Raw genomic sequence first — 24,858 nt, forward strand, 5'->3', positions numbered from 1 at the left:
GAAAAAGCCATCTCTTTGACATTTTTATTTTATTTTATTCCGTTACGTCATCAGCCATTCATTATTCCTTTAAGTCATCATGCGGAGCATTTGGACAGAAAGAAATCAATGCTTCTTTGAATACTGCAAGTCCAATGTACTCTGTTTAAAATCCTCTTTTTTTATATCCCTTCTAGATTGCCATGTAGTCTGTGTGCCTAATTTCTCCACTTTTGAGTATCTTAGATCTTGTAAAATTTTTAGATTTCAGACACCTTTAGGGTTACGGTGATTTTCTTGGTATTGAACATATTTTAAATTCTCTTAACGAAGATTTTTATTTTTTATTTTTTTAAAGAGAAAAATTAATCTATTATCTCACATACCAAAGTGTTCATATAATAATCATAATCAATGCAATATCTATCTATATATATATAAATATTCCGACTGGAAAATAATATCATTCTAAATGTAGACGTAAACACAATGCTAACGTTTAGTAGTAGAAATAATAACAAATATCAGAAAAAGGTAGAGTCTCTCAATGAATACCGTGTTGATTTGGATCTAGTTATTCCTCCTTGTGTGATGCATGATGAACACATGAGAGATGTATAAGAAGAACATGCTGATACAGCTGGTGAAAATGGTGAGCCTACAATTAATAATGTTGAGTTTTAATATTTTCACTATCTTTCTTAGCTGCCAAACGGAAAATTGGGCTTTCAACTTACAAGAAATGAATGAGAGAGAAAGAAGGAAAAATGTCCAGCGTTGTCGGATAGATTTTTGGGACTTCAAAACATTCAATTCGTGCAGTTTGGCTTTCAGTGTATGATAATGGTCCAAAGACTAATTTGGGCATCAAAATCGTAGCCAAAAATCTACACTTATAAGTAATCAAAATATCGAAAAACACAACCCGGGTACAAAGGAAATGTACGAGTCTACGAGAGAAACGCCTAGCTAGAATTAGAATGGGTAAATTCTGAATTGACCAAAAGAAAATACAATTTCTCAAGCTAATATTGAAAGCATAACGTAACCCTTTTTTTTTTTTTTTTTTAATTGAAGAGGAAAAAGGGGGCTACAAGAGAGGATCTTTCTCATTCTTGATCCTAATGGAAGGAAGAATGGGGGATCCTATGGGAATGCTACCAAACACTAGATGGGTAGCGGCCTATTTTGCTAAAGCATGTGCACGATAATTTGCACATCTAGAAACTTTCAACGCATTCCAGCATTGAAAGGAAGAGAGCTCAAGTCTCAAATCAGAGACAATAGGAGCAAAATGCCAAGTAGCAAAAAGATGAGGCTGATTAACAGCTAAAATAACCAAAAGAGCGTCCCCTTCAAGCATGAAATTACTAAAGCCTGAAGACACTGCAAGTCGGGAGGCAAGAAGAGCAGCAGAAGCTTCGCCTAAAAGAGCATTAGAGGAGAAAAGCTTTTGGGTAGCAGCATGAATAATTTCACCATCATGATTACTGATTACAGCAGCTGCCACAACAAAATTTCCACAAACAGCTACATCAAAATTGCCTTTCACACTTCCTAGCTGAGGAGGAGACCAAAGAGAGGGGAGAGCTGAAATCTGCCAAGCTGAAACATGGTACTCATGAGTAGTCTTGAGCTGCTGGATAATCTTGGGCGGATCAGGTTGAATAGCATCATGGATCAGTTTGTTTCTTGAGAACCAAATGGAATCCATAACAAGAGCTGCAAAAAGTTGAAATTTTCGGGAATCAACTAGAGGAATAGCCAACCTGTCAGAGGGATAAATAATAGCAATGATCCAATCAGAAATGGGTCTGGCAGCAAAAGAAGAGATCAAAATAGGCCAAGGAGAAGTCCTCCAAAGAATCCTTGCTAAATCACAATTCAAGAAAATGTGATTCAAGGTCTCTAAAGAGCCTTTACAGAATGGACACACCCAAGCATTGTCATCCACAGAGGTCACAAATCTACCAATATTAGCTCTAGAAGGTAAAATATTCCACCCAATTTTCCATAGCAAATGTTTTAATCTGGCTTGAATCTTGATGCCCCAAAGGGTCTGCCAGTCAACTGGAGATAATGGAGAAATCCTGCTAGATGAAGACAATGAAATATCGCGAGCAGACTTCACTGAGAAGAGGCTAGAGGAAGAAGGAGCCCAAGACCACTTGTCAACATCACTAATCCGGGGAATATGAATTCCAAGGATGTTCTGGACAGAGGGAGGGTCAAAGAGATCACCAAGAAGATCAACATTCCACAATCTAATTCCTGGTAATAAGAGGTCAGCAACTGAAAAATCTGGAAGATCAACCAAATTTACATTGGGTCTAGGCTTAAAACTAGGCATAGAAGGAATCCAAGGAGAATTCCAAATATGAATATTAGCCCCATCCGAGATAGACCAACAAGCACCCTTTTTAACCACTGACCTGTTTTTGAGTAACCCTTTCCAAATCCAAGAAGAAGAAGGGTTTGAAGGAGCATCTAGAAAAGAAATACCATTCTTTAAATATTTGCCTCTAAGAGCTTCAACCCAAAGAAGAGATTCATTACAAAGCATCTTCCAACCCATTCGTGCAAGGAGAGAATTGTTAATACACTCCATAGAGCAGATCCCAAGACCCCCCACAGCTTTAGGTTGGCAAATTTTTTCCCAAGAGAGAAAGGAAAGATTGTGATTCTTTTCCTGAGGAAACCCCCACCAAAACTTCCTCAAAACTGAATTAATCTCCAAGCACAGTGACTTAGGCAAGAGAAAGAGTGACATCAAATAAGAGGGAATATCATTAGCCAATGATTTTATCAAAGTCGTTCTGGCTGCCTGGGAAAGTAATCTGGCTTTCCAACCAGTTACTTTAGCAAAAATCCTCTCCTTAAGCTCAATGAAAGAATCACTTTTCTTCCTATTTAAAAAAAGAGGAATACCCAGGTATTTTGCTCGAGCAGGGATGGGAGGCAACTTAAGAATATCATTGATAGCTGTCTTAATAGCAGGTTTGCAGTTTTTGCTATAGAAAATAGCTGACTTGAAAGAGTTGATATGTTGCCCTGACCATTGAGCATAAGAGTTAAGAGCCTTGAGAATTACAGAAGCTTCTTTCCTATTAGCCTTGGAAAAAATCATTACATCATCAGCAAATAGCAAGTGAGAAATAGAAGGGCTCAATCTCGCTATCTTGATACCATGAAGCCTACCCAAATTTTCTTCCTTCAACAAAATTCTCGAAAGAATTTCAAAACCTAAAATAAAAAGGAAAGGAGAGAGGGGATCTCCTTGCCTAAGACCACGGGTAGGAGCAAACTTGCCATAAGGAGACCCGTCTAAAAGAATAGAAAATGAAGATGTAGTAATGCATTGACTGATCCAATTAATCCAAGTGGAGTTGAAACCCAGCAAGGAAAAAATTTTCAAAAGAAAGTTCCATTCCATAGAATCAAAAGCCTTCTCCATAGCTAACTTCAAGGCCATAAGGCCCCCATTACCTCTTTTATGCTTCATAGTATGAAAAACTTCATGAGTAAGAATGGTATTATCATGAATGGATCTACCTTTCAAAAAGGCCGATTGCATAGGAGAGACAATCTTATGAAGAAGAGGTTTAAGCCTATTGGACAAGATTTTTGAAATGATCTTGTAGTTAAAGTTGGTGAGACTAATAGGCCTAAACTGATTCACTAAGGAGGGATTGTCCACCTTAGGGATAAGAGCTATATTGGTGTGATTAAACTCTTTTAGCATAAAACCCCCCCTGAAGAAGGATTGAACTGAGGCTAGAACACTGAGCTTAACAATTGGCCAATAAGTTTTGTAGAATAGTCCAGTCATTCCATCTGGACCAGGAGCTTTATTAAGGCCTAACTCAGATATTGCAGAAAAAATCTCCACTTCATCAGGGATAATACACAAACTCACATTCTCTTCGTCAGTAATAACACAAGTCACCAAATCAAAAAAATTACTATCAAAAGAAGGCTGAGTAGTAGTAAAAAGGGAGCTAAAATGATTAACCAAATAGGAGCCAATATTTTCCCTTCCCACAATGTTAGACCCATCAGCCGAAACCAAACAAGAGATGGAATTATACCTTCGTCGACAAGCTGTAGAAGCATGGAAAAACTTTGTGTTTAGGTCAGTGCATGAAAGCCACAATTCCCTGGGCTTCTGTTTCCACAAAATTTCCTCTCTCCGAAGTTGTTCCTGCAAAGCTTCTTGGAGAACTACCTCTCTAGCTGCACTAGTAGGAGAGTGAGGAATGGATTGAATATCACTTATTTGAGCCATAAGAGACTTAATCTGAGTTTGAATATGCCCAAAATGGTGAGAGTTCCAATATTTTAGAGCATCTTTAGTTTTCTTCCACTTCCTGCTTAAAGAGAAAGCTGGAGAACCCTCTACTTCAACCAACCAAGCTCCTGCAACCACTGAATGGCTGGATTGATCACGAGTCCAAAAAGCCTCGAATCTAAAAGGCTTTGGCAGATTACGGTAACTGCCATCAGTCGAGAGCAGGATAGGACAATGATCAGAGTTGGCAGCCAAAAGATGATTAATCAAAGAGTTGGGGTAGAGATGCACCCAACCTTGATTGGCCAATCCACGATCAAGTCGTTCCCTGATATTAGCTCTACCATTACGATGATTACTCTAGGTAAATTTATTACCAACAAAACCCAAATCAACTAAAGCATTAGACTGTACAAAGTCCACAAAATCAAAATGAGAAGTGGACCCAAAACTTCGACCTCCACACTTCTCTGAAGATGATAAAATAGCATTAAAATCTCCCAACAGGAGCCAAGGACCACCATAGGAATTTCCCAAATCAGTCAACTTGGACCAAAAAACATTGCGTCTCTGAACAGAGGGAGGCGCATAGACACATGAAAGTAACCAAGAACGAAGAGGAGGAGCAGAAACCAGAAGGCAGGAAATGTGATTTTCATCAAGCCGAATAGGTTCTAAAACAAACCCCTGCTTCCAAGTCACAAATAGACCTCCCTTAAAGCCAGCAGGAGGAACTTGTAACCAAGAAGAAAAACCCATGCGAAAAAGAGAATTCCAGTAGCGAGAAGACATCACCTTAGTTTCAGACAAGAACAACACATTAGGCCTATAAATCCTGACAAGGGATCGAATTGTGCGAATTGTCGGGGCACAAGCCAAACCCCGGCAATTCCATGCTAACACCTTCATTGTGGCATAGGGGGGAGGCGAAAACCCACCACCCCATTAGAAAGAGAGTCATCAATGGATGAAATACATCCTCCTTTTGCACCTGAAGCCCCATCGACATTCACAAGAGATGGGGGATAAGGAATTAATTTAGGCTTTTTTGGAGTTAAAGGCTCAGGTCTGGAAATGGAAGAGGAAGAGGTAATTTGTTTAGTATAGGGATGGAATCGTTTTTTAGGAAGAGGATTAGGTGGGTATTTTTTGGGTTTAGGAGTGGAAGAAGGGATGGGGCTTCCAGAAGAGGAAACCAACGTGGCATTAGAAATGGGTTCAATAAAAGGAGACAACGTGGCAATATTGAAAGTATGGGTTTTTGGGGAACTAGTTACATGAGAACTAGCAAAGTTAGAAGTGGAGCACGTGGGAGCAGGTGAACTTGTAGAAAGAGGCCACATGTTGTTGGAAAATTGAAGCTGGAGGCTATTGATATTGGGGACATGCGAAAGCATTAATGAGGAAGAGATTGGGCTCAGCTGGAAGTTGACAAAAGGAGCCTTTCCAATTAATGCAGCCGTAAATGAAGGGCATGAGCTGACCCCCAAGTCAGAAACAGGTCCCAACTCAGTAGAGTTGGTGGGGATGGGATGGGCTAGTTGGGTTAGAGTGGTACTTCGAACAACCAAATTACTGAGTTGGGAATGGCCATCAGGGGATGAGTTTAGAGTGAACTCGGTGGGGGGAGGAACTGGAACAAGAACACTAGAACCCGGGGCAGCCATAGCATTCACAGCTCTTTTAGGAGGTATAAGCAATTCCACACGGTTAGCAAAAGAAGAACTAGCTTTAAGTTTCGGTCCATACCTTCCAGACTCAAGTGGGCGAGGAACAACAGGACACTGAAATGACAAATGCCCAAGACGACCACAAGAGTAGCAGAACTCCGAGAGGCGCTCAAACTGATAAGATATTTGAGCAGGTGGCTTAGGCGGACGATGAAGGAGGAATCCTGTTGGGAGAGGATCATCTAGAGGAAGAAGAACACGGATTCTCAGAAAACTTTTCCTGCAAGGTTTCGAGCTGTCCGAGTTATCCAATTCAACTAGCCCCCCTAGATTTTTGGCAATAATAGTGGCATTGGCAATATTCATATGATCCAAAGGAAGTCCATGAACTTGGACCCAGATGGGTGCTTTCACAAACTCAATCTCATCAAAGGTTTCATCATTACCCCAAGGTTTCAGAAATAAAGGAGTACCCTTAATATTCCAAGGAGAATTATTCAAAACCTTAGAAAGGTCTTCCATGTCTTCAAAGATGAACACCATCTTGTTGTCTTCTTTGTCTTCAGTGATAAGAGACTTCAAGAACTGCCAGGCTTGCAGAATGTTGTTTTTTTATAACAGATTTGGCAACAGGTCTGAGGGAGATAAGCTTTCCTACCTAGGTGAGAGAGGGAGGTAGAGGTTGGTTGGTTGAGGGGTCATCTAAAGTGGGTGAAGGAGGGTCTGAGCAGTGGAGAGCATTTGTGTGGGCTATAAGATCGTTAATCTCAACGTTAGATGTAGTCATGATCAAGCAGCAAGGAACCAGAGATAAAAACCAAGGACGAAGGAAGGAAGAAAAAGATAGGTGAACAGTGTTCAAGAGAAAACTCTACTCGAGAAAAAGTACATAGCATAACGTAACCTTGAATTCAATGAAGTTGAGATTGCGTCAGACATGACCTTTTTTTTTTTTTTTTTTAATTGGAGAAGAGAGATTTAAAGGAAAATTCAAATTTAAGGTATTAACACTAAATTTAGGATGATAAAATCCCTTTTAAGTGATACCGTCTCTAAAGGATTAACCTTCCACATATAGGTTTTAGTTTTAAATCAAAAAATAAATTAAGAAAAATATAAAAAAGCCCTCTAAACTACCAGTTGTTTTCGATTTAGCTCCCTAATGTTTCAAAAGTGATAAAATAGCCACCCAAACTACCAAACTATTACATTTTGGCCACTCCGTTAGTCAAAACCGTCAGTTTGGACGGAAATTGAAAAACAACGTCGTTTTGTTGGAGGCTACTTTATCACTTTCTGAACATTTGGGGGCTAAAATGAAAACGACTGGTAGTTTGGGGGGGCTTTTTTATATTTTTTCCAATTTTTTTTTTATATATAAAAGGGCATTGTAGTAACTTACCCATAACAAAACGACGTCGTTTTGTAGTTTCCGTTTAAACTGACGGTTTTGATTAACGGAGTGGCCAAAATGCAATAATTTGGTAGTTTGAGGGTTACTTTATCACTTTTGGAATATTAGTGGGCTAAATCGAAAACGACTGATAGTATGGAGAACTTTTTTATATTTTTTTCAAATAAATTTTGAGACATTAAAAATTAAATATTAACTTATAAATTTTTTTTTTCTTTTTTTTTTTTTAAAAAAAAAAAACAAAATCTAGCAAAACGAAGAGAGAAATTTTTTTATAATTTTTTCATAAAATCACATCAAACTTTAACAAATACTTATCTGACTGATAGCAGGACTACATCGTGCCATCGCCCCAAAAGTCTTGGCGTCAGGCAATGGCAGCCAAGCCCGTGACTTGCGGTTGAACTACAGACTACAGTGGACATCCTGCTTCCCAGTCAATTCTGACCACATTCATAAAGAATTAAATATTGATACGATAAAAATCAACAATTTAATAATTAAAATATAAAGAAATCCACATAATAGAAATACCTAAAAATTCTAGAGACATTGAACCAGTATTTACCATTTAATAGGGGTGATAATATGTATTCGTGTGTCAGATTTGAGTTGTATCGAGGCATTTATATAAGATTATAAGATTAACCCTAATCTAATTAATTTAATTAATAATTAAAATATAAAGAAATCTACATAATAGAAATACCTAAAAATTCTAGAGACATTGAACGAGTATTTAATAGGAGTGACAATTTGTATTCGTGTGTCAAATTCGAGTCATGTCTAGACATTTATATAAGATTATATGGTTAATCCTAACTCAACTTATTTAATTAAACGAGTCAAACTTTTTAACTCTAACTTTCTAATTTTTATATTAATTTCGTGTCGAGTTCGTAAATTATGTCAAAAATTATATGTCATTATATTGCATATCGGATTTAAGTCATGTCGAAGCATACAAATAAAATTAAATAGTTTAATCCTAACCCTACTTATTTAATTAAACATATCGAACTTTTTTATTTTTTATTTATTTTTTATTTTTTAAGTGATATGCATTCCTAACATGTAAAAAAAATAGAAAAAAAGAAAAAAGAAAGAAGCTTCTTACATAATATTTTAATAATTTTTGTCTTTTCAGGGGTATAAATAAGCTCAACTAGTTGAGGAGTCCGATGAAGAAAAAGGTGAACAAACCTTTCTCATTTGTCTGCACTCTGAAATGGAGAACTGGATCGGTTTGCTTAAAATTCATGTCCAGAAAGGGGTGAACCTTGCAGTCAGGGATGTCATAAAGAGAAGCAGTGACCCTTATGTTATTTTCCATATGGGCAACCAGGTAAACACCTTCTTCCTCTTTTTGCTACCTTTTTTTTTTTTTTTTTCCCTTCTCTGCATGTAATTAAGCGTTTCTGGTTTCTGGGTTTTGATGGCCTTTTCTTGGAATTTACATACTGCAATTTTGCTTCTCCTTTTTTTCAATTATTTTATATGTTTCCTCAAGAAGCAATTTATTTACATAAAAGAAAATTTTTTCTGATGCAGAGGGTGAAGACCAGTGTAGTGAGGAGGAGCATCAATCCAGTGTGGAACGAAGAGCTGACTCTTTCTATTACAGATCCAAGTGTTCCGATCAAGCTTGTAAGTCTTATAGTTCCTGTGACATTGGAGGCTAATCAACCAGAAAAAAGTCAACTATTTGTGCTTTTAAGCCATGAATATATCATCCAATTTTCCTTGTGATAAACTGCAGTTTGTGTACGACAAAGATACATTTAGCCCAGATGATAAAATGGGGGATGCTGAGTTTGAGATTGGTCCATTTGTTGAGGCCTTAAAGCAGCGCCGGTCGGAAGGCCTTGAAAATGGACACATTTTCAAGACAGTGAAAGCCGACAGGCAGAATTGTCTGGCCGAAGAGAGTCACATTATCTGGAAGGACAACAGAGTTGTTCAGAATATGGTTCTTAGACTGAGAAATGTGGAGCGTGGAGAGGTGGAGCTCCAGTTGCAGTGGAGACACATTTCTGGTTCTCGGGGTTTTTAGATTATATCTGCTCTAAACGACTGTCGTAATAGGTATTTGTATTATGTTTTAGGATGGGACAATGATATTGCTCATACTAATGACATTGTATGAGCTACTAGGAACTCTCTTAATTTCAGCTCATTTTTGTATTTTAAAACCATGGGAGCGGCAAAAGATTATGAGGAGCACTCCTTACTATGAGTTCTCGTTTGCCCTCTTCAATCTTATATTGATTTTGCACACACAACAAATTGATGAAATGCAGCCAGCCCAAGTGCCAATTAGAAAAGAGAAAGAAAAAAAAAATGCTAGGTTTACAAACAAATTTTACAAAAAAAATTTGACAACATGATGTGGCATAATATGATTGAGTTTCTCAAAATTTTAATTTATCTCATTTTCAATTATGTTGTGACACATCAAGTTGTAAAAGTTTGTTTATAAAATCTTATTTGTAAGCCTAGCATTTCTCGGAGATAGAAATGATATATGTACTTTAATTGTTTTAAAATTTATTCTAAATTATTTTGTAGGGTGAGAAAAAGACTACTTATTTATTTTCTCTTATTTTCGCATATTTTTGGATAAGGAGGACGGTTAATATTTTGGAAAAAGGGATGGAGCAAGATTGGACCCGCTCATGTTTTATCGAGTGTTAATATTTTATATTAAGTAAAATGATCATTACAAATATATTCCTTTTTTTTTTTTTTTACTCTTTTAGTATTAAATACCTAATACCCCTCTAGGGTTTTATTTCTTTATTTATTTTTTTTTTTAGGGTTTGATTTTTATCATATGAGGCACATGTGGTTTTGAAAAAGACTAAGTTGGTCATTCCGTCCATTGATCGTTAGTTGAGTTAACAGAAGTCCACGTAACTGACATGTGGACAAATTAAAATTCGATACTTGGCATAAGTGGTCACGTCATCAGTGATGCCATGACCACCTAATTAAATTTTTTATTATGTGGTTTCGACCACCCCCTTGGCACCTTGGGGGTGGCCATCCGGCCAGATGGAGGTGGCTTTGGCCACTTGGCCACCCCACAAACCCAATTTTTTTTTTTTTTTTTGAAAAAATATATTTTTTAATTTTTTAAAAAAAATAAAAAATTTAATTATTATGCTAAGTGTTAAATTTTAATTGGTCCGTGTGTCAGTGACGTGGACTTCCGTTAAGTCAACTAACGATCAATGGACGAAATGACCAATTTGATATTTATTAAAACCACGGGTACCTCCTATGATAAAAATCAAACTATAAGGGAGAAAAAAATAAAGAAATAAAACTCTAAGGGGTATTAGGTATTTAACCCTAAACATAATTAATGTGTTGATTACCACAAGACATATGTGGTGGTTTTGTCCCATGGGCCATGGCCATGGGCACTCCGTTGCAAAAAGTAAAGTAATAAACAAAGAAAACTCCTATCAGAAGGTCCTTCCAATGGGAATGTTGTAGGTGATATCTATGTCAATAATAAGTTTGAGGTTCATTTAACACAGCCTTTCTTAATACCCAAGTATTTTTGCAGTTACTAAAAACAGCTAGTGGAAGTTAGTATGGAAGGATAAAACTTCTGTAAATGATTGAGCTGGATGAATGACTGCATGACCTCAAAAGTACTAGTTATGAACTAGTTTAGTTGAGATTAGGGTGAAATTTTTTGGCAAGAATCCTAGCTGTTAATTCACATTTGGCCACACTGATATGTCTAAGCTACTGCCTTGGGCTTTCTCTTTATGCTCTTAAGAAAAATAAAAAATAAAAGTGAGAACAATCACACTAAATTAGAGAAAAGAAAACTCGTAGCCGACAAGACCCAGGCCAGACCCACGACATGGGTCTGGTCGGTGGTGAACGCCTCAAACCCGACCGGCCGTGACCCTCCTCAAAACCCGTTTTTAATGCCCCAAAACTCATTTTTAATATCTCAAAACCCGTTTCTAATGCCCTAAAACTTGTTTCTAATGCCCAAAAACCTGTTTCTAATGTTTCAAAACTCATTTTTGGATTCAAAACTAAAACCTAGAGATAAAATGTTAACTTTTCATAGATTTTATCACTCTAAAATTTAGTATATTTTGGTCTAATTTATTTTTATACATTTTTTATATATTTTTTGATGTGTCAATTATTGATTGAGGCTATAAAAGATAATTATCAAGATAGTCATGATAAAAAGTTTTCTCATAAACAAACATTATTATTGTGTGTGAGGACAATCTGGATTGTAGTTGGTACTTGGCACCCTTTTAAGGCTTTGAATCATGATACAACTTATGCTGTTGAAGCACGCCAGTCATGATACGTTGTTTTTTTTATAGGACACGTGGCAATCAATGACAGGAGAGGGCCCTATTACTGATTTCTCTCCGGTTGATTTATGGTAGAAAAATGGTTAGAAATCAATAAACCTTTTTTTATATTTAGTTTATATTCTCTTACAAATTTTATGTTGATTTGCTTACAACAGGTTTGAAAGAAAAAGCCATCTCTTTGACAATTTTATTTTATTTTATTCCTTTACGTCATCAGTCATTCATTATTTCTTTAAGTCATCACGTCATTGCCCCAAAAGTCTTGGCGTCAGGCAATGGCAGCCAAGCCCGTGACTTGCGGTTGAACTACAGACTACAGTGGACTTCCCAGTTCCTAGTCAATTCTGCCCACATTCTTCATAAAGAATTAAATATTGATACGATAAAAATCAATAATTTAATAATTAAAATATAAAGAAATCCACATAATACAAATACCTAAAAATTCTAGAGACATTGAACCGGTATTTACTATTTAATAGGGGTGACAATATTTATTCGTGTGTCAGATCTGAGTTGTATTAAGACATTTATATTAGATTATATGATTAATCTTAATCTAATTAATTTAATTAATAATTAAAATATAAAGAAATCTACATAATAGAAATACCTAAAAATTCTAGAGACATTGAACGAGTATTTAATAAGGGTGACAATCTGTATTTGTGTGTTAAATTCGAGTCATGTCTAGATATTTATATAAGATTATATGGTTAATTCTAACCTAATTCATTTAATTAAATGTGTCAAACTCTTTTAACTCTAACTTTCTAATTATTATATTAATTTCGTGTCGAGTTCGAAAATTATGTCAAAAATTACATGTCATTATGTTGCATATCGGATTCAAGTCGTGTCGAAGTATACATATAAAATTATATAATTCAATCATAATCCTATTTATTTAATTAAACATGTCGAACTCTTCAACCTCAATTATTTAATTTTGTGTTAAAAAAAAAAAAAAAAAACACTGTAAAGGAAGGTCTATCATTCACATAAAAAGGACATAAATTATATATATATATATACATGTAAAAAAAATAAAAAAAGAAAAAAGAAAAAAGCTTCTTACATAATATTTTAATAATTTTTGTCTTTTCAGGTCTATAAATAAGCTCAACTAGTTGAGGAGTCCGATGAAGAAAAAGGTGAACAAACCTTTCTCATTTGTCTGAACTCTGAAATGGAGAACTGGATCGGTTTGCTTAAAATTCATGTCCAGAAAGGGGTGAACCTTGCAGTCAGGGATGTCATAAAGAGAAGCAGTGACCCTTATGTTATTTTCCATATGGGCACCCAGGCAAACACCTTCTTCCTCTTTTTGCTACCTTTTTTTTTTTAATTTTTTTTTCCTTCTCTGCATGTAATTAAGCGTTTCTGGTTTCTGGGTTTTGATGGCCTTTTCTTGGAATTTACATACTGCAATTTTGCTTCTCCTTTTTTTCAATTATTTTATATGTTTCCTCAAGAAGCAATTTATTTACATAAAAGAAAATTTTTTCTGATGCAGAGGGTGAAGACCAGTGTAGTGAGGAGGAGCATCAATCCAGTGTGGAACGAAGAGCTGACTCTTTCTATTACAGATCCGAGTGTTCCAATCAAGCTTGTAAGTCTTATAGTTCCTGTGACATTGGAGGCTAATCAACCAGAAAAAAAGTTACCTATTTGTGCTTTTAAGCCATGAATATATCATCCAATTTTCCTTGTGATAAACTGCAGCTTGTGTACGACAAAGATACATTTAGCCCAGATGATAAAATGGGGGATGCTGAGTTTGAGATTGGTCCATTTGTTGAGGCCTTAAAGCAGCGCCGGTCGGAAGGCCTTGAAAATGGACACATTTTCAAGACAGTGAAAGCCGACAGGCAGAATTGTCTGGCCGAAGAGAGTCACATTATCTGGAAGGACAACAGAGTTGTTCAGAATATGGTTCTTAGACTGAGAAATGTGGAGCGTGGAGAGGTGGAGCTCCAGTTGCAGTGGAGACACATTTCTGGTTCTCGGGGTTTTTAGATTATATCTGCTCTAAACGACTGTCGTAATAGGTATTTGTATTATGTTTTAGGATGGGACAATGATATTGCTCTATGTAGATGCATGGATGTCAATGGTGTGTGACATTATATTGCTCTATGTAGATGCATGGATGTCAATGGTGTGTGACATTATATTGCTCTATGGATGTCAATGGTGTGTGACATTATATTGCTCTATGTAGATGTCAATGGTGTATGTCTATGGATGTCAATGGTGTGTGTCAATTGTTTCAATTTTTGGGTGTAATTTGTCCTTCGTTCGCTAAACCGTTCAAACTATATGTTGTATAAAAAAGTCAGTAGCCTGTGTTTGTTGATCCATTCGGGACATTGTTTGAACAACATGCTGCTTTGAAGATGTAGAGGTCGTTGTTAGCTACAACGTTTGGAATATCAGATGTTAGTCTTTTAGAATTCACTACTCGCTACGGCGTTTACTGGGTTGTTCGAACGACATCATCAAAAACTAGTTTTAACCTAGTTTAGGACCGTTTGAACGCTGCCTTGAAGATTTCTTATTTGGGTCTCTTAATTGCTCTAGCAAACTTAGCTTTTAGAACTCTCTTAATTTTGGCTCCTTTTTGCATTTTAAAACCATGGAACCACCACAAGGTTGTGAAGAGCTCTCCTTATTATTGGTTCTAGTGAGCCCTCCTCAATCTTATATTAATTTTGCACATACAACAAATTGATCATATGCTAATGCACCCAACCCAAGTACTAATCAGAGAATAATGTTATCCTTTACACTCATTTATCACATTTATTTTATAACGTATTTTAAGTGATTTCTCGTATCAATAACTTAATACAAAAAGTATCACATGTATGAAGAGTATCATTACTCTATTGGTAAAGACTAATGAAAATTTTAATTTAATGAAAGTACATTCCCAGACCAAAAATTTAAAAAATACATGTCCCAAAATAAAATGTTATATCTTAAAAAACAAAGGTTTGGTTTGGGACTGTGATTTCAATAAATGCGATTTTAAAAATTACGTTTTTAAAAATTGCGTTTTTGAAATTACTACTTTTTAAAATCGCAAAGGTGTCTGGTAAAACATGTTAATTTTTTTTTTTATTATTAAATATTTGTTATGTGAAATCGTGATTTTGGTTTAAATTCGCGTCTTTTTAAATAAGCACCTCATTGCCTGCTTATAGAAATAACAAATTTTTTTCCTATTTTAAATTAAATGCTTTTTAAATTGCAATGTTAAACGCCTTACATTTGCTATGTCTTTTAAAAATGCAAATTATTTTTGTAAAATTGCAATCCTAACCACACCCTAAAAGGGTGTGTGACATTGCAATTTCATAGACAAAATGTGCAAATGTGCAATTTTAAATCAAATCGCAAAAAATGAAAAATTTTAAAAGTTAAATTGCGATTTTAAAGACTAAACCGTGATTTGCGTTTTTAAAAATAATGTTTTCAAATTGCACGGTTTAAAATCGCTATTTAAAATTGTATTTTCTTAAAATCGTAAATCCAAACGGATCTAAGTAGGTTCAGAATAGAGAAAACCCGACCCTGTTGCTTAATGGATCAAGTCGAATCAAACCGAATCATCATCTTCCATTTCCATTTTCAATTTTCCACAGATTACACGACATAAAACCCATAAACCCTAACTCGCTGCCTCGCCGGGTCGCTCAGAATGACGATCCACTCGGTCTTGATCCAGAAGCTACTGAACACGAACGCCCACCTGGGGCGGCGCGTGGCAGCCGACCACTTCAAGGCCTACACGTACGGCATCCGCAATGGCATGGCCATCATCGACTCGGACAAAACCCTTATCGCGCTCCGCAGCGCCTGCGCCTTCATTGGCGCCATGGCTCGGCAGAAGGCCCGCTTCTTGTTCGTGAACACCAACCCGCTTTTTGACGAGATCTTCGAGCAGATGACCAAGAGGATCGGCCTCTACAACCCCAACCAAAACTCCCTCTGGCGCACCGGAGGCTTCCTCACCAATAGTTTCAGCCCCAAGAGGTTCCGTTCTCGCAACAAGAAGCTCTGCTTCGCTCCCCCGCAGCCCCCCGATTGCGTCGTCATCTTCGACACCGAGAGAAAGTCTTCCGTCATCTTCGAGGCCGAGAAGCTTCAGATTCCCGTCGTGGCCCTCGTCGACTCCTCCATGCCGCTCGACGTTTACAAGCGAATCGCCTACCCGGTCCCGGCCAACGATTCCGTGCAGTTCGTCTATTTGTTCTGTAATTTGATCACCAAGACTTTTCTGTTGGAGCAGAAGAGGTTCGGCGGCACCGCAAGAGAAGATTCTGCTGCTGCTATTCCTAGTACAAATGATGCTTCCAAGATCGAAAACCACCGGTACGGAGGGAAATGAATCGAATCCTTCTTTTTGGATTAGTTCCTGTTCTTCTTCTTTTGCTCCCCATTTCTCTTTCTGGGTTGCTTTTGTTGAGATGAAATGTGGGTTCCCTGCTTTTTGTGGAATTTGAATTGTGGCTTTGACAGTGAGGAAGCGGAACGCATTGAAGAGAGCAAGAGTGAGAGTTTTGGGTTTGCCAACGATGAAGTACTGGTTGTTCCTTATGAGAGCTTGACTCCTGTTTCTGGAGGTAATTCCACTGAGTTCATGTCTCATTTGTAGCTATTTGTACTTCATGTGAATGTTAATGTGAGCTTAGGACCTTTTTAGCGAACTTTTTTGGACAATGCAGATAAAGCGGAGATTAAGGAGCTGTTGGATAAGCTTGTTGTGTTGAAGTTCAATGGTACTTTGGGCACGGAGATGGGTTTCGATGGCCCTAAGTAAGAACTAATGTCTTTTGTACTTTTGAAAACCATATTACTAAATTGAAACTGTCGATGCCTCCATATTATGGTTTTGCTGTGGTGGATGCCCACAGCAGTCGCTTTATTTATCTGGTGGACTTGTTTTTGATTGATCTGCCTTCTCGTTACCAATATAGTTAGAATTGCATACGCCTTTTTTTTTTTTTTTTTTTTTTTCTCTCTGTAATGGCTGGAGGGTTCTGAATTAGAAAAGGTCCAAGGATTTTGGTTAGTTAGTCATTTCTCTTAAATCGTTAACTCTTACACCTGAAACTTCAATTTGATGTTCCCAAGTGATGTCTTCACTCATCTTTTGTGGCCTTCTTTTTTTTTTGGTCAGAACTTACTTTTGCTTATGTATCCTTAAATTTTGGCATACAAGTCTTATTGTAGATAATTATTTCAAGAAATCGACTTCTTGGGTCCTGATATAGTTTTATCACTAGCTTATATGTCAATTGTATAATCTGTGTGACCATAGAATAACAAAATCCAGCCTCTTCCAGTTGTTTTTTAAGTTTTCAAATCGATACTTAAAGTCCTATCATGATGAACGCTTAAATTTAGTGAACAATCAATTTTTTTTTTTTTAATGCTAGATAGGATGAAACTGTGCTAGAATAGTTCGTTGCAGACTTCTTGCTAATTGTAATATTAATATGGGGTAAATTTATTACAAATTCTAAATCAGATAACCTTTTTAGTATAGCAGCTTTCTAGTATATTCATAGGGTCTGTACATTGATATATATATATATATATATATATTTGTCTTAAATGATGCACATAATGGATTGTGTTTCAACAATGAAGGTTCATTTGTGCTTGTTGGCTTAATGCGTCTTATTTATGGCCTATTTATAGATCTTCCATACAAGTATTTCTTGCATTTGAGTCCTATGTTGAATTTATACCAATTCTATTATGTATTTTTTCACACAGGTCAGCAATTGAAGTTTGTAATGGGTTGACATTTCTGGACTTGATCGTTAATCAAATTGAGGTCAGTTCTTGGCTCTTTGTGCTGTGTAGTCACTGTTCTCTGGTCGTGGCTTTCACGTGTACTACTTTTTAAATTTTTGTAGTCTCTGAACTCCAGCTATGGATGCAATGTTCCTTTGCTTCTTATGAACACAATCAAAACAAATGATGACACGGTGAAGGTAAACTTTCTTTGTCATCCCATATTGAGTCATTGCCCTCGGATAATATGAGGATGTACTCATTGTAGCCTCTGTAATTTAGGTTTTGGAGAAATATCCCAAGTCGAACATTGTGATGCTGAAATCATTTTATGGACAGACTTCTGAGAATGAATCGTACGTCATCCTTTGCATTTGTATTCCTATTCTTTTTTCATTCTACATAATAGATTGATGAGTTAATATGTGCTGAATCTTTGTTACCCTGGATATTAATTGATGCCTTTCTGATATGATCTGAAGTTGGTTTCTAGAATCCGATGCCTTAAGGTCCTCTCTGGTCCATCTTGTAGTTCTGTTTAGTTTTCATATGAGGTGCAATTTGAGTAATTTTCATATTTCAACAGTAAAAAACAGTCCAAAACACTTATCAACTAACTGAAGAATGTGCAGAGTCTGTGTTAATATTTAAGTTTTATTTGTGTTTCAGAAGAACTTAGATCCTTGAAGCTATATTTTACTTGTTAAAATTCACAAGTTTCCTAGATACCTTGTACCGTATTATTTTGTAATGCAGTAGTAAACCTTCTGAACCTGTAGTTCTTATCATTCTAAGATACCACAATATTGGATGTCAAGCATTTTGTTTACCTTCTCTATCAACTTAAAGAGACCATACAATTTTCATTTTAAGCTTAGAAAAATGGTTAATTACCTTTTTAGTACCCGTGTTTTTTATATTTTCCCACCTTGGTTTCAATTCGTATCATAGATGGTCCCTGACTTATGGGTTAATATCAATTTAGTACCTCCGTCACCATTCCGTCAGCCAAACTAACAGACTACCATGAGGGTGGTTGAACCACTCCCAAACCGCTTGCAGGGGGTGGTTGAAACTACCCCCATTGCAGTCCGTTAGCTTGGCTGACGGAAATACTAAAAGGGTATTTACCCATAAGATACCACTCTATTGGATGTCAAACATTTTGTTTACCTTCTCTATCAACTTAAAGAGACCATACAATTTTCATTTTAAGCTTAAAAAAATGCTAAACCGACAATTGGTCTACAACTTCTTTTACAACTTATTGATACGTGTCGGCATGTGATTGGATGGTGTTAAGCTTTTTTTAGTCTTTGACGTTGCTCTAATCAAGTTGTAAAAGAGTTGTAAGTTTAATGTTACTCTTAAGCCTTTTTATTTTATTTTATAGGTAATCGCAAAATTCATTAAAAAACGCAAAGATGCAACCCAAGTATACAGGGAGTATACAAGAGAGAAGCCTAGTTAGAAGCGAATAAGAGATATAAGAATACATGAAAATTCTAAAAACTAAAATTTGAGGCAGCGGCACAAAGCTTGTTGTCTCACATGCTATTACAATACAGCAACTGAACAAATCTGATCTTGTACTTATCAAAAAAAAAAAAAAAAAAAAAAAAACTGAACAAATCTGATCTTGTAGAGAATTTCCAGCGGATTATTGAAATCAGTTCAATAAGAAATCTCACTGAGAAATAAAGAAACACATGCGTATTTTGATTAAAGGAGAGAATAATGTCTCTCTTCTTTTATTTCTGATAGAGTAATCAATAAGTGGCTGCTACAATCTATTAAGATGCATTTATAGCTAAAACATAACGCAAGTGTTGCCCTAATCATTGAAGAGACTTTATTACCCCTACTTAATTGACTCACATGACCCCTTTTAAAAGACTTCAAATAAAATAAAACAAATGATACTTGAGTGAAAATAAGAACTGAATAAGATCAGGCCAGCACTTTCAATTCTCTTGCATCATCATATAATTAAAAAACATCCCCTTTTTATCACCAACATTGTTGTTCTTTATAATTACCAATCCCTCCATCCCATACTGAATGACTCTTTTGCAATTTTATTGTGCGTCTGTGTTCCACAATGTGTGTCCTATTCCAAACTCTTAAGATTTAAATTTTCTAACTTCCCTTAGTATCCTTACCTTGAAATTTATATCCTTCATGAAAACTTTAAAGCTCTAAAAGATATATGGGCAAATTTGAAGAAAGAAAAAAGTTACAGGGAGTCAAGTATTTTGAGAGCACCACATGCTTCTCCTTAAATTACATGTTCTTTTTGGTTTCATTTGGCAATTAGTAGGAACGTTTTAATTAACCATGCTAATTTTGCACATGTGAAGGTATCCTTCTGACCATGACGTGGAGTTCCTTTCTCTAATGAAGAGGGGAACCCTTGATGCATTATTGACACAGGTATAGTGTTCTAGGTGATTGTGTAGATATTCTTTTCTTTTCCTTTTCTTCATTTTTGTGTGATAAATAAAGATTTATGGCAAAAATAAGTAAGAGTTAATGGTAGAGGTGGTGGTCCTGACACAAAATTAACTTCTTCGACATGTTTTCCAGGGTAAGGAGTATATCCTTGTGGTTGGCTCAGATAATGTTGCTGCTGTAATTGACCCAAGTATCCTTATTTTATTTTTATTTATTGTAGTTCTTAATGAAAATTCTTTTTGTTATTGCTTACTCTTTTTTTGGGAGAATCAATTTGATCATTGTGCTCCTTAAGTGGATGTTTTAGAAATTTTAAAACATTTGGTCCAAAATAAGATTGAATATTGTATGGAGGTATGCAAGGGCGATTGCTATTCAATTCATCAGTGGCTCCAATTTTTTGTTTTCTTTTTCAATTAATTTTTCTAAAATCTTCATGTTTTCTTCAGGTTACACCAACAACCTCATTTGGTATGGATAATGATATTCTTAATGCAAGCCAACAAAAGTTTCAGGTAAGTGGTATCTTGACTTCTGATTCTCTGTTTCCCCTTAAACTTCCCCCTAAATTTATTTAGTTGGAGTTAGCAATAGGTTTAGCTCAAATGGTACTTCCTCCCTTTGTAGCAAGGTGGAGGGTAAGGTTCTGAGTTCAATTCCCACCGGGTGTGCATGTAACTTACCAATAAAAAAAAAAAAAATTGTTCAGTTGGAGTTGTCAGATGTGGGATGGTTAATAGTAATAATTGTGATGAAGGAATCTAGAATGTTTACTACATAATTATAATGTAGTAATTTATTTTGAATGACATGATTTATATATGTTAAACTGAGATGAATTAATTGATCAACCCATAATTTAGTGGCTTGGTTTTCTTTGGTATTGATTTAGTTGGTCCTCAAAAGTTGGCATTTACTTGCTTTACATGGGTCCGAGGTTTATCCAACAAGAGTGGGTACACGAAATGACCCTACCTCGGCGGGGTTCCTCGTCATAAAAAAAAAAAGTTGGCATTTACTTTCATTTGCAATAAATGATTAATAATGCATGTTAAATACTTGGTAATGTTAAGCACGAGTCACAGTGTGCAAGGATAAGCCTGAATTTAAAGCATCTAGTGTAATAGATTCTATTTCCACTCTAAGGGTAGGGGAATGATGTGGAAAACAAATAATAGTGTAAAAAAAAAAAAAAATCAAATAACTAAATTTTTTTTTTTTTTTTCCCAAAAAATTATCAATAGTTTTTCATTAAATTTTAAGGTTGTAAATTTGATTTCTTTTAACATAAGAATTTACCTAGAGTACACATATGTAAGTTGTACTTGCATGTTCATGTACTAATTTTCAGAAGAAAAAAAAACAGATGATGGCCACTTCATACTGGTAATTTTAAGGTTGCTAAAGCCTTTGTTAAAATACTTATAAAAAAAAAAAGCCTTTGTTAAAATAGCTTGGGATAGATTTTTTTCCCCATTTGGCAATGGGTTTTAGCAACTAACACGTTTTTCATATTTACATCAAATTTATTTTTTAGAAAAATATTCCAGAACCTCCCATATCCCTTTTAAGAAAAGGGTTGTGGTTCAAGATCCTCTTGAGGCTTTGTCTAACTTACCATTGAAAAAAAGTTTGACAATACCTTCAATTAACTTTGTTCTCATCTTATTTTCATGCAGCTTGACAAAATTGCAAGGAATTCTGCTCCACAAGTGAGTTATAAATTTTTTTTGGGGTCCTTTTTTCCTTTTTAAGTTTAGTTTTTTGGATTCCGTCTTGTTTATCACATGTTCCTCCGAAAATGAAATTCTGTACTGGAGTGCTGATTATACTTGTAAGATTTAACAATTAGGTACTTACTTTTTATCATTTTTTGGTTAGTGTTAGTTAACAATCTTCCTTTGTTTTTTGTATTGATGAATAAATTCAAGTCAATGGACAAGTTCAAACTTATTGATACAAGAAGCCTGTGAGTGAAGCATAGCCCTTGTGTATTTGCCCTGCTTAAACTTGCAAATATTACTAACTTCCAATTTTGCTATTTCCTACAGGTGGGTGAACTTCAGAGCCACTAAAAGGCTTGTGGATACTGATGCACTAAAGTTTGAGAATTATTCTGTTTCCAAGGTACCGTTTCTATTCATCATTTATTGAGGGAGCTGACTTTAACAAACTTACTTCATGAAGTTGCTGCTGTTTTCAGGGAAGAGAAACAGCAGCTGGTTCCACAATACGGGTATCCATCATATGTATATAATCCTTCTTGTTCTATCTACAATTTTTTATTACTACATTTATGTGACTATTGCTTTTGTGGTCAAACCAGTTCTTTGATCGTGCAATTGGCATTAATGTCCCCCAATCTCGTTTTTGGCCAATCAATGCGACATCAGATTTACTTATTTTCCAGGTGACTTTAGTGCATCTCTAACTCTAAACTATATTCTCTTCGCTATGATCCCCCCAGGGAAAAAAAGAAAAAAGAAAAAGGAAACCTTTAGGATCTTTGTTCAAGGCGTATTATGATCACATTTGATTATTTCTGCAGTCAGATCTGTACACCTATAACAATGGGATTTTAGTTCGAAATGCAGCTAGATCAAATCCTGTAAATCCTTCGATTGATTTAGGACCAGAATTTGGACAGGTGAAGATTTATTTGATGAGCCTACCTTGTCTGCATTTACATGCTATTTATGTTTTTAGTGACTATTTTCTTCTTTCTCAGGTAAGCGACTTCCTAAGTCGCTTCAGGTCCATTCCTAGCATCATTGAGCTGGATAGCTTGAAGGTAACAGGTGATGTGTGGTTTGGAACTGATATAACTCTCAAGGTATTTTACATGTTCCCTCTGCCCATTTTAGCCCTTCTTTTGTTGAATTGTTGCTTGTTCTGTTATTTCTGAATGTAATTTTGAGCACTGTAAGGAGTATTCTGGTTACTTCATTGCCTGATTTTCTGATATTGGTTTAAGAAAATCACACTGATTTTCATTTCTTGTATTAATATACTGGTTAAAATAATTCATGCAGATTCTACCATTGGAATATAATTTGGTACTTATCAGAATTTTGTCTTGTCCTTTACCAAATAAAGGAGAAAATTTCATTTTGCCTTCTTGTCCAGACGAAGTCATTTTTTCTTTTTCTTGCCAGGCATGTTAAGAGGGTTCTGTCATAAACTAAGAGAACATCTTCTGATTCTTTTGTCCTGTTACTATTGCATAGACTGATTTAATGTCATTTCGATAAATTATTATTCATTTAAAAATATCTAAAATTTGTCTTGGCATCATCCACTATATTGCATGTAGTACACCTGTTAGTGTATAATGCAGTTACATCTTATATTATATGAATGCTCTAATGGAATAATAGGTCATGAGGCACTCGTTTTATTGAATTTTTTTTTCCTCTTCAGATTAGTCTCTCTAACTTCTTTCCTATCTTATGATTTTGAAGGGGAAAGTAAATATTGTTGCAAAACCTGGGATGAGGTTGGAAATTCCTAATGGAGTAGTACTCCAGGATAAGGTAAATCAACGATGTTACCAGATCTTGAGTGGCTTTTTTCTTTTTTAAAAAGGGTACTTTTGGATGTAGGGTGGGGTGGCTGTCATTTCTAAGTTTGCTTTATCGAATGAAACTTTGTTGTGTTATTCTATCCAGGACATCAGTGGCCCCAAGGACATTTGAGGAGTTGAGAGTTTGTTTTGATAAGCTGCAAGGAATTTGTTGATAGAATATGCTGCTGAATATCTTCATTTGGAGCGGTAATAGCTGCCTTCGATGCAGCTGGGGATTCAAATTCCACAAAAACCGAATAAGAAGCTCCATTACTTGCGTAATAAATCACCAACGATTCTTATCTCTATTTTGACTTACAGTGACATTTTTGCTGCAAGGTGAGCTCCATCTCTTTCGAATCTCAACAGCATCTGCTCTGAATGCTTGATGATTAACTTCAGTTACTTTTGTTTTTTTGGTCAAACCCTTTTTTTCGGGGTCAGATCTGAAATTTATATTCTCAGTAGCAGTTTCATTGTAGAGTAGGATTATTGCCTGCATCTTTCTATCTTTGTTCTTTCAGGTATTGGACGCAAAATTATGAATAAGAAACCACACCTTCTTGGAGGCATAAGTTTCTTCAGGATAGAACTTGTAACATAATTTGTGAATTTCTTCTCTTTTTGTTTCACGTCTTTCTTACATGAAGTGCATTATTCAATTATCAAGAGGCAGAATCGAGGCTTGCTGTTTCTGTTATGAGCATTGTACCCCCACTGCTTTGTTTTGCTCATCGAGTTTCCGCCCTTACCAATCGTTTTGGACAATTACCAGAAACAGAATTGAATATGGGAAATTTGAAAAATAGAGCTAGATGTGTTGTGTAGGTGCAAATGAGTGATTTAATTTCGAAAGTCTAAATAGCATATTTCCATCCAACCACTGTCTTACTATTTAATTACATGGCTAAGACATTGTAAAATTAATAAATAAAAAACAGAATCCTAATTTTGCAAATTTAGGTCGGTTTGAATTTGTGGTTTCAAAATATGCGATCAAGAAACAATTCATTTGTGGACACTGAATTCAATTAGTTCCTGGTGCTGTTCTGGTTAAGACACTTCGGCAGATGAAATCCAAAGCCAGCAAATTTGAGAACTCAATTTTTTTTATATTTTTAAAGGGTAACTTTACTTTAGATTTGAATTACTTCGTGATTTGATAAGCGTCTCTCAAACTGTAAAACATAATTAAAATAAATAAATAAATAAGTTCAGGCCTTATGATCCGTGGGTCAGCAGACCCACAACTGGGTCTGGCCGGGACCTAGCCGGGCAGTCAGCAGATTCACGGTGGGTCATGGTTAGACCCGCAC

At 35.8% G+C, this 24,858-nt stretch overlaps 3 protein-coding genes across 6 annotated transcripts; all 3 read left to right on the forward strand.

The window, feature by feature from the left end:
• Positions 1-8,553: 8,553 nt before the first annotated feature.
• Positions 8,554-9,587, forward strand: LOC132188237 (protein C2-DOMAIN ABA-RELATED 1-like). The gene is made up of 3 exons (XM_059602651.1): positions 8,554-8,696; positions 8,903-8,998; positions 9,111-9,587. Exons 1-3 carry the CDS (start codon positions 8,580-8,582, stop codon positions 9,402-9,404), a joined length of 507 nt encoding a protein of 168 aa, XP_059458634.1. The 5' UTR covers positions 8,554-8,579; the 3' UTR covers positions 9,405-9,587.
• A 3,268-nt stretch (positions 9,588-12,855) lies between these two features.
• On the forward strand, positions 12,856-13,937 carry LOC132188217 (protein C2-DOMAIN ABA-RELATED 1-like). Its single transcript, XM_059602627.1, has 3 exons — positions 12,856-13,018; positions 13,229-13,324; positions 13,438-13,937. The coding sequence occupies exons 1-3, from the start codon at positions 12,902-12,904 to the stop codon at positions 13,729-13,731; spliced, it is 507 nt and encodes a 168-aa protein (XP_059458610.1). The 5' UTR covers positions 12,856-12,901; the 3' UTR covers positions 13,732-13,937.
• Positions 13,938-15,322: 1,385 nt separating this feature from the next.
• LOC132187122 (UTP--glucose-1-phosphate uridylyltransferase-like) lies at positions 15,323-24,358 on the forward strand. 4 transcript variants are annotated; one of them, XR_009440796.1, is made up of 20 exons: positions 15,327-16,092; positions 16,240-16,343; positions 16,446-16,536; positions 17,503-17,563; positions 17,646-17,723; positions 17,806-17,879; positions 19,884-19,956; positions 20,110-20,167; positions 20,285-20,331; positions 20,427-20,492; positions 21,657-21,689; positions 21,909-21,946; positions 22,029-22,104; positions 22,181-22,213; positions 22,304-22,387; positions 22,526-22,624; positions 22,706-22,810; positions 23,439-23,510; positions 23,646-23,881; positions 24,067-24,358. XR_009440796.1 is itself a non-coding variant. In XM_059601313.1 (19 exons), exons 1-19 carry the CDS (start codon positions 15,419-15,421, stop codon positions 23,670-23,672), a joined length of 1,893 nt encoding a protein of 630 aa, XP_059457296.1. In that variant the 5' UTR covers positions 15,327-15,418; the 3' UTR covers positions 23,673-24,358. The 4 variants fall into 4 exon arrangements, 1 of the variants encoding a protein (XP_059457296.1); XM_059601313.1 differs by having other exon boundaries at positions 23,646-24,358; XR_009440797.1 differs by lacking the exons at positions 23,439-23,510; positions 23,646-23,881; positions 24,067-24,358 and having other exon boundaries at positions 15,324-16,092; positions 22,530-22,624; positions 22,706-22,794.
• Positions 24,359-24,858: the final 500 nt, after the last annotated feature.

This window comes from Corylus avellana, chromosome ca7 (assembly GCF_901000735.1).
Source record: "Corylus avellana chromosome ca7, CavTom2PMs-1.0".
NCBI lineage: Eukaryota > Viridiplantae > Streptophyta > Magnoliopsida > Fagales > Betulaceae > Corylus > Corylus avellana.

Excerpts from the sequence above, each read along its gene's own strand:
- LOC132188237 (XM_059602651.1), top strand. The coding sequence starts at position 8,580 with ATGGAGAACTGGATCGGTTTGCTTAAAATTCATGTCCAGAAAGGGGTG. Across the intron at positions 8,697-8,902 it reads TTTTCCATATGGGCAACCAG|AGGGTGAAGACCAGTGTAGT; the intron begins GTAAACACCTTC and ends TTTCTGATGCAG. Across the intron at positions 8,999-9,110 it reads CAAGTGTTCCGATCAAGCTT|TTTGTGTACGACAAAGATAC; the intron begins GTAAGTCTTATA and ends GATAAACTGCAG.
- LOC132188217 (XM_059602627.1), top strand. The coding sequence starts at position 12,902 with ATGGAGAACTGGATCGGTTTGCTTAAAATTCATGTCCAGAAAGGGGTG. Across the intron at positions 13,019-13,228 it reads TTTTCCATATGGGCACCCAG|AGGGTGAAGACCAGTGTAGT; the intron begins GCAAACACCTTC and ends TTTCTGATGCAG. Across the intron at positions 13,325-13,437 it reads CGAGTGTTCCAATCAAGCTT|CTTGTGTACGACAAAGATAC; the intron begins GTAAGTCTTATA and ends GATAAACTGCAG.
- LOC132187122 (XM_059601313.1), top strand. The coding sequence starts at position 15,419 with ATGACGATCCACTCGGTCTTGATCCAGAAGCTACTGAACACGAACGCC. Across the intron at positions 20,493-21,656 it reads CAAGCCAACAAAAGTTTCAG|CTTGACAAAATTGCAAGGAA; the intron begins GTAAGTGGTATC and ends ATTTTCATGCAG. Across the intron at positions 22,625-22,705 it reads TAGGACCAGAATTTGGACAG|GTAAGCGACTTCCTAAGTCG; the intron begins GTGAAGATTTAT and ends CTTCTTTCTCAG.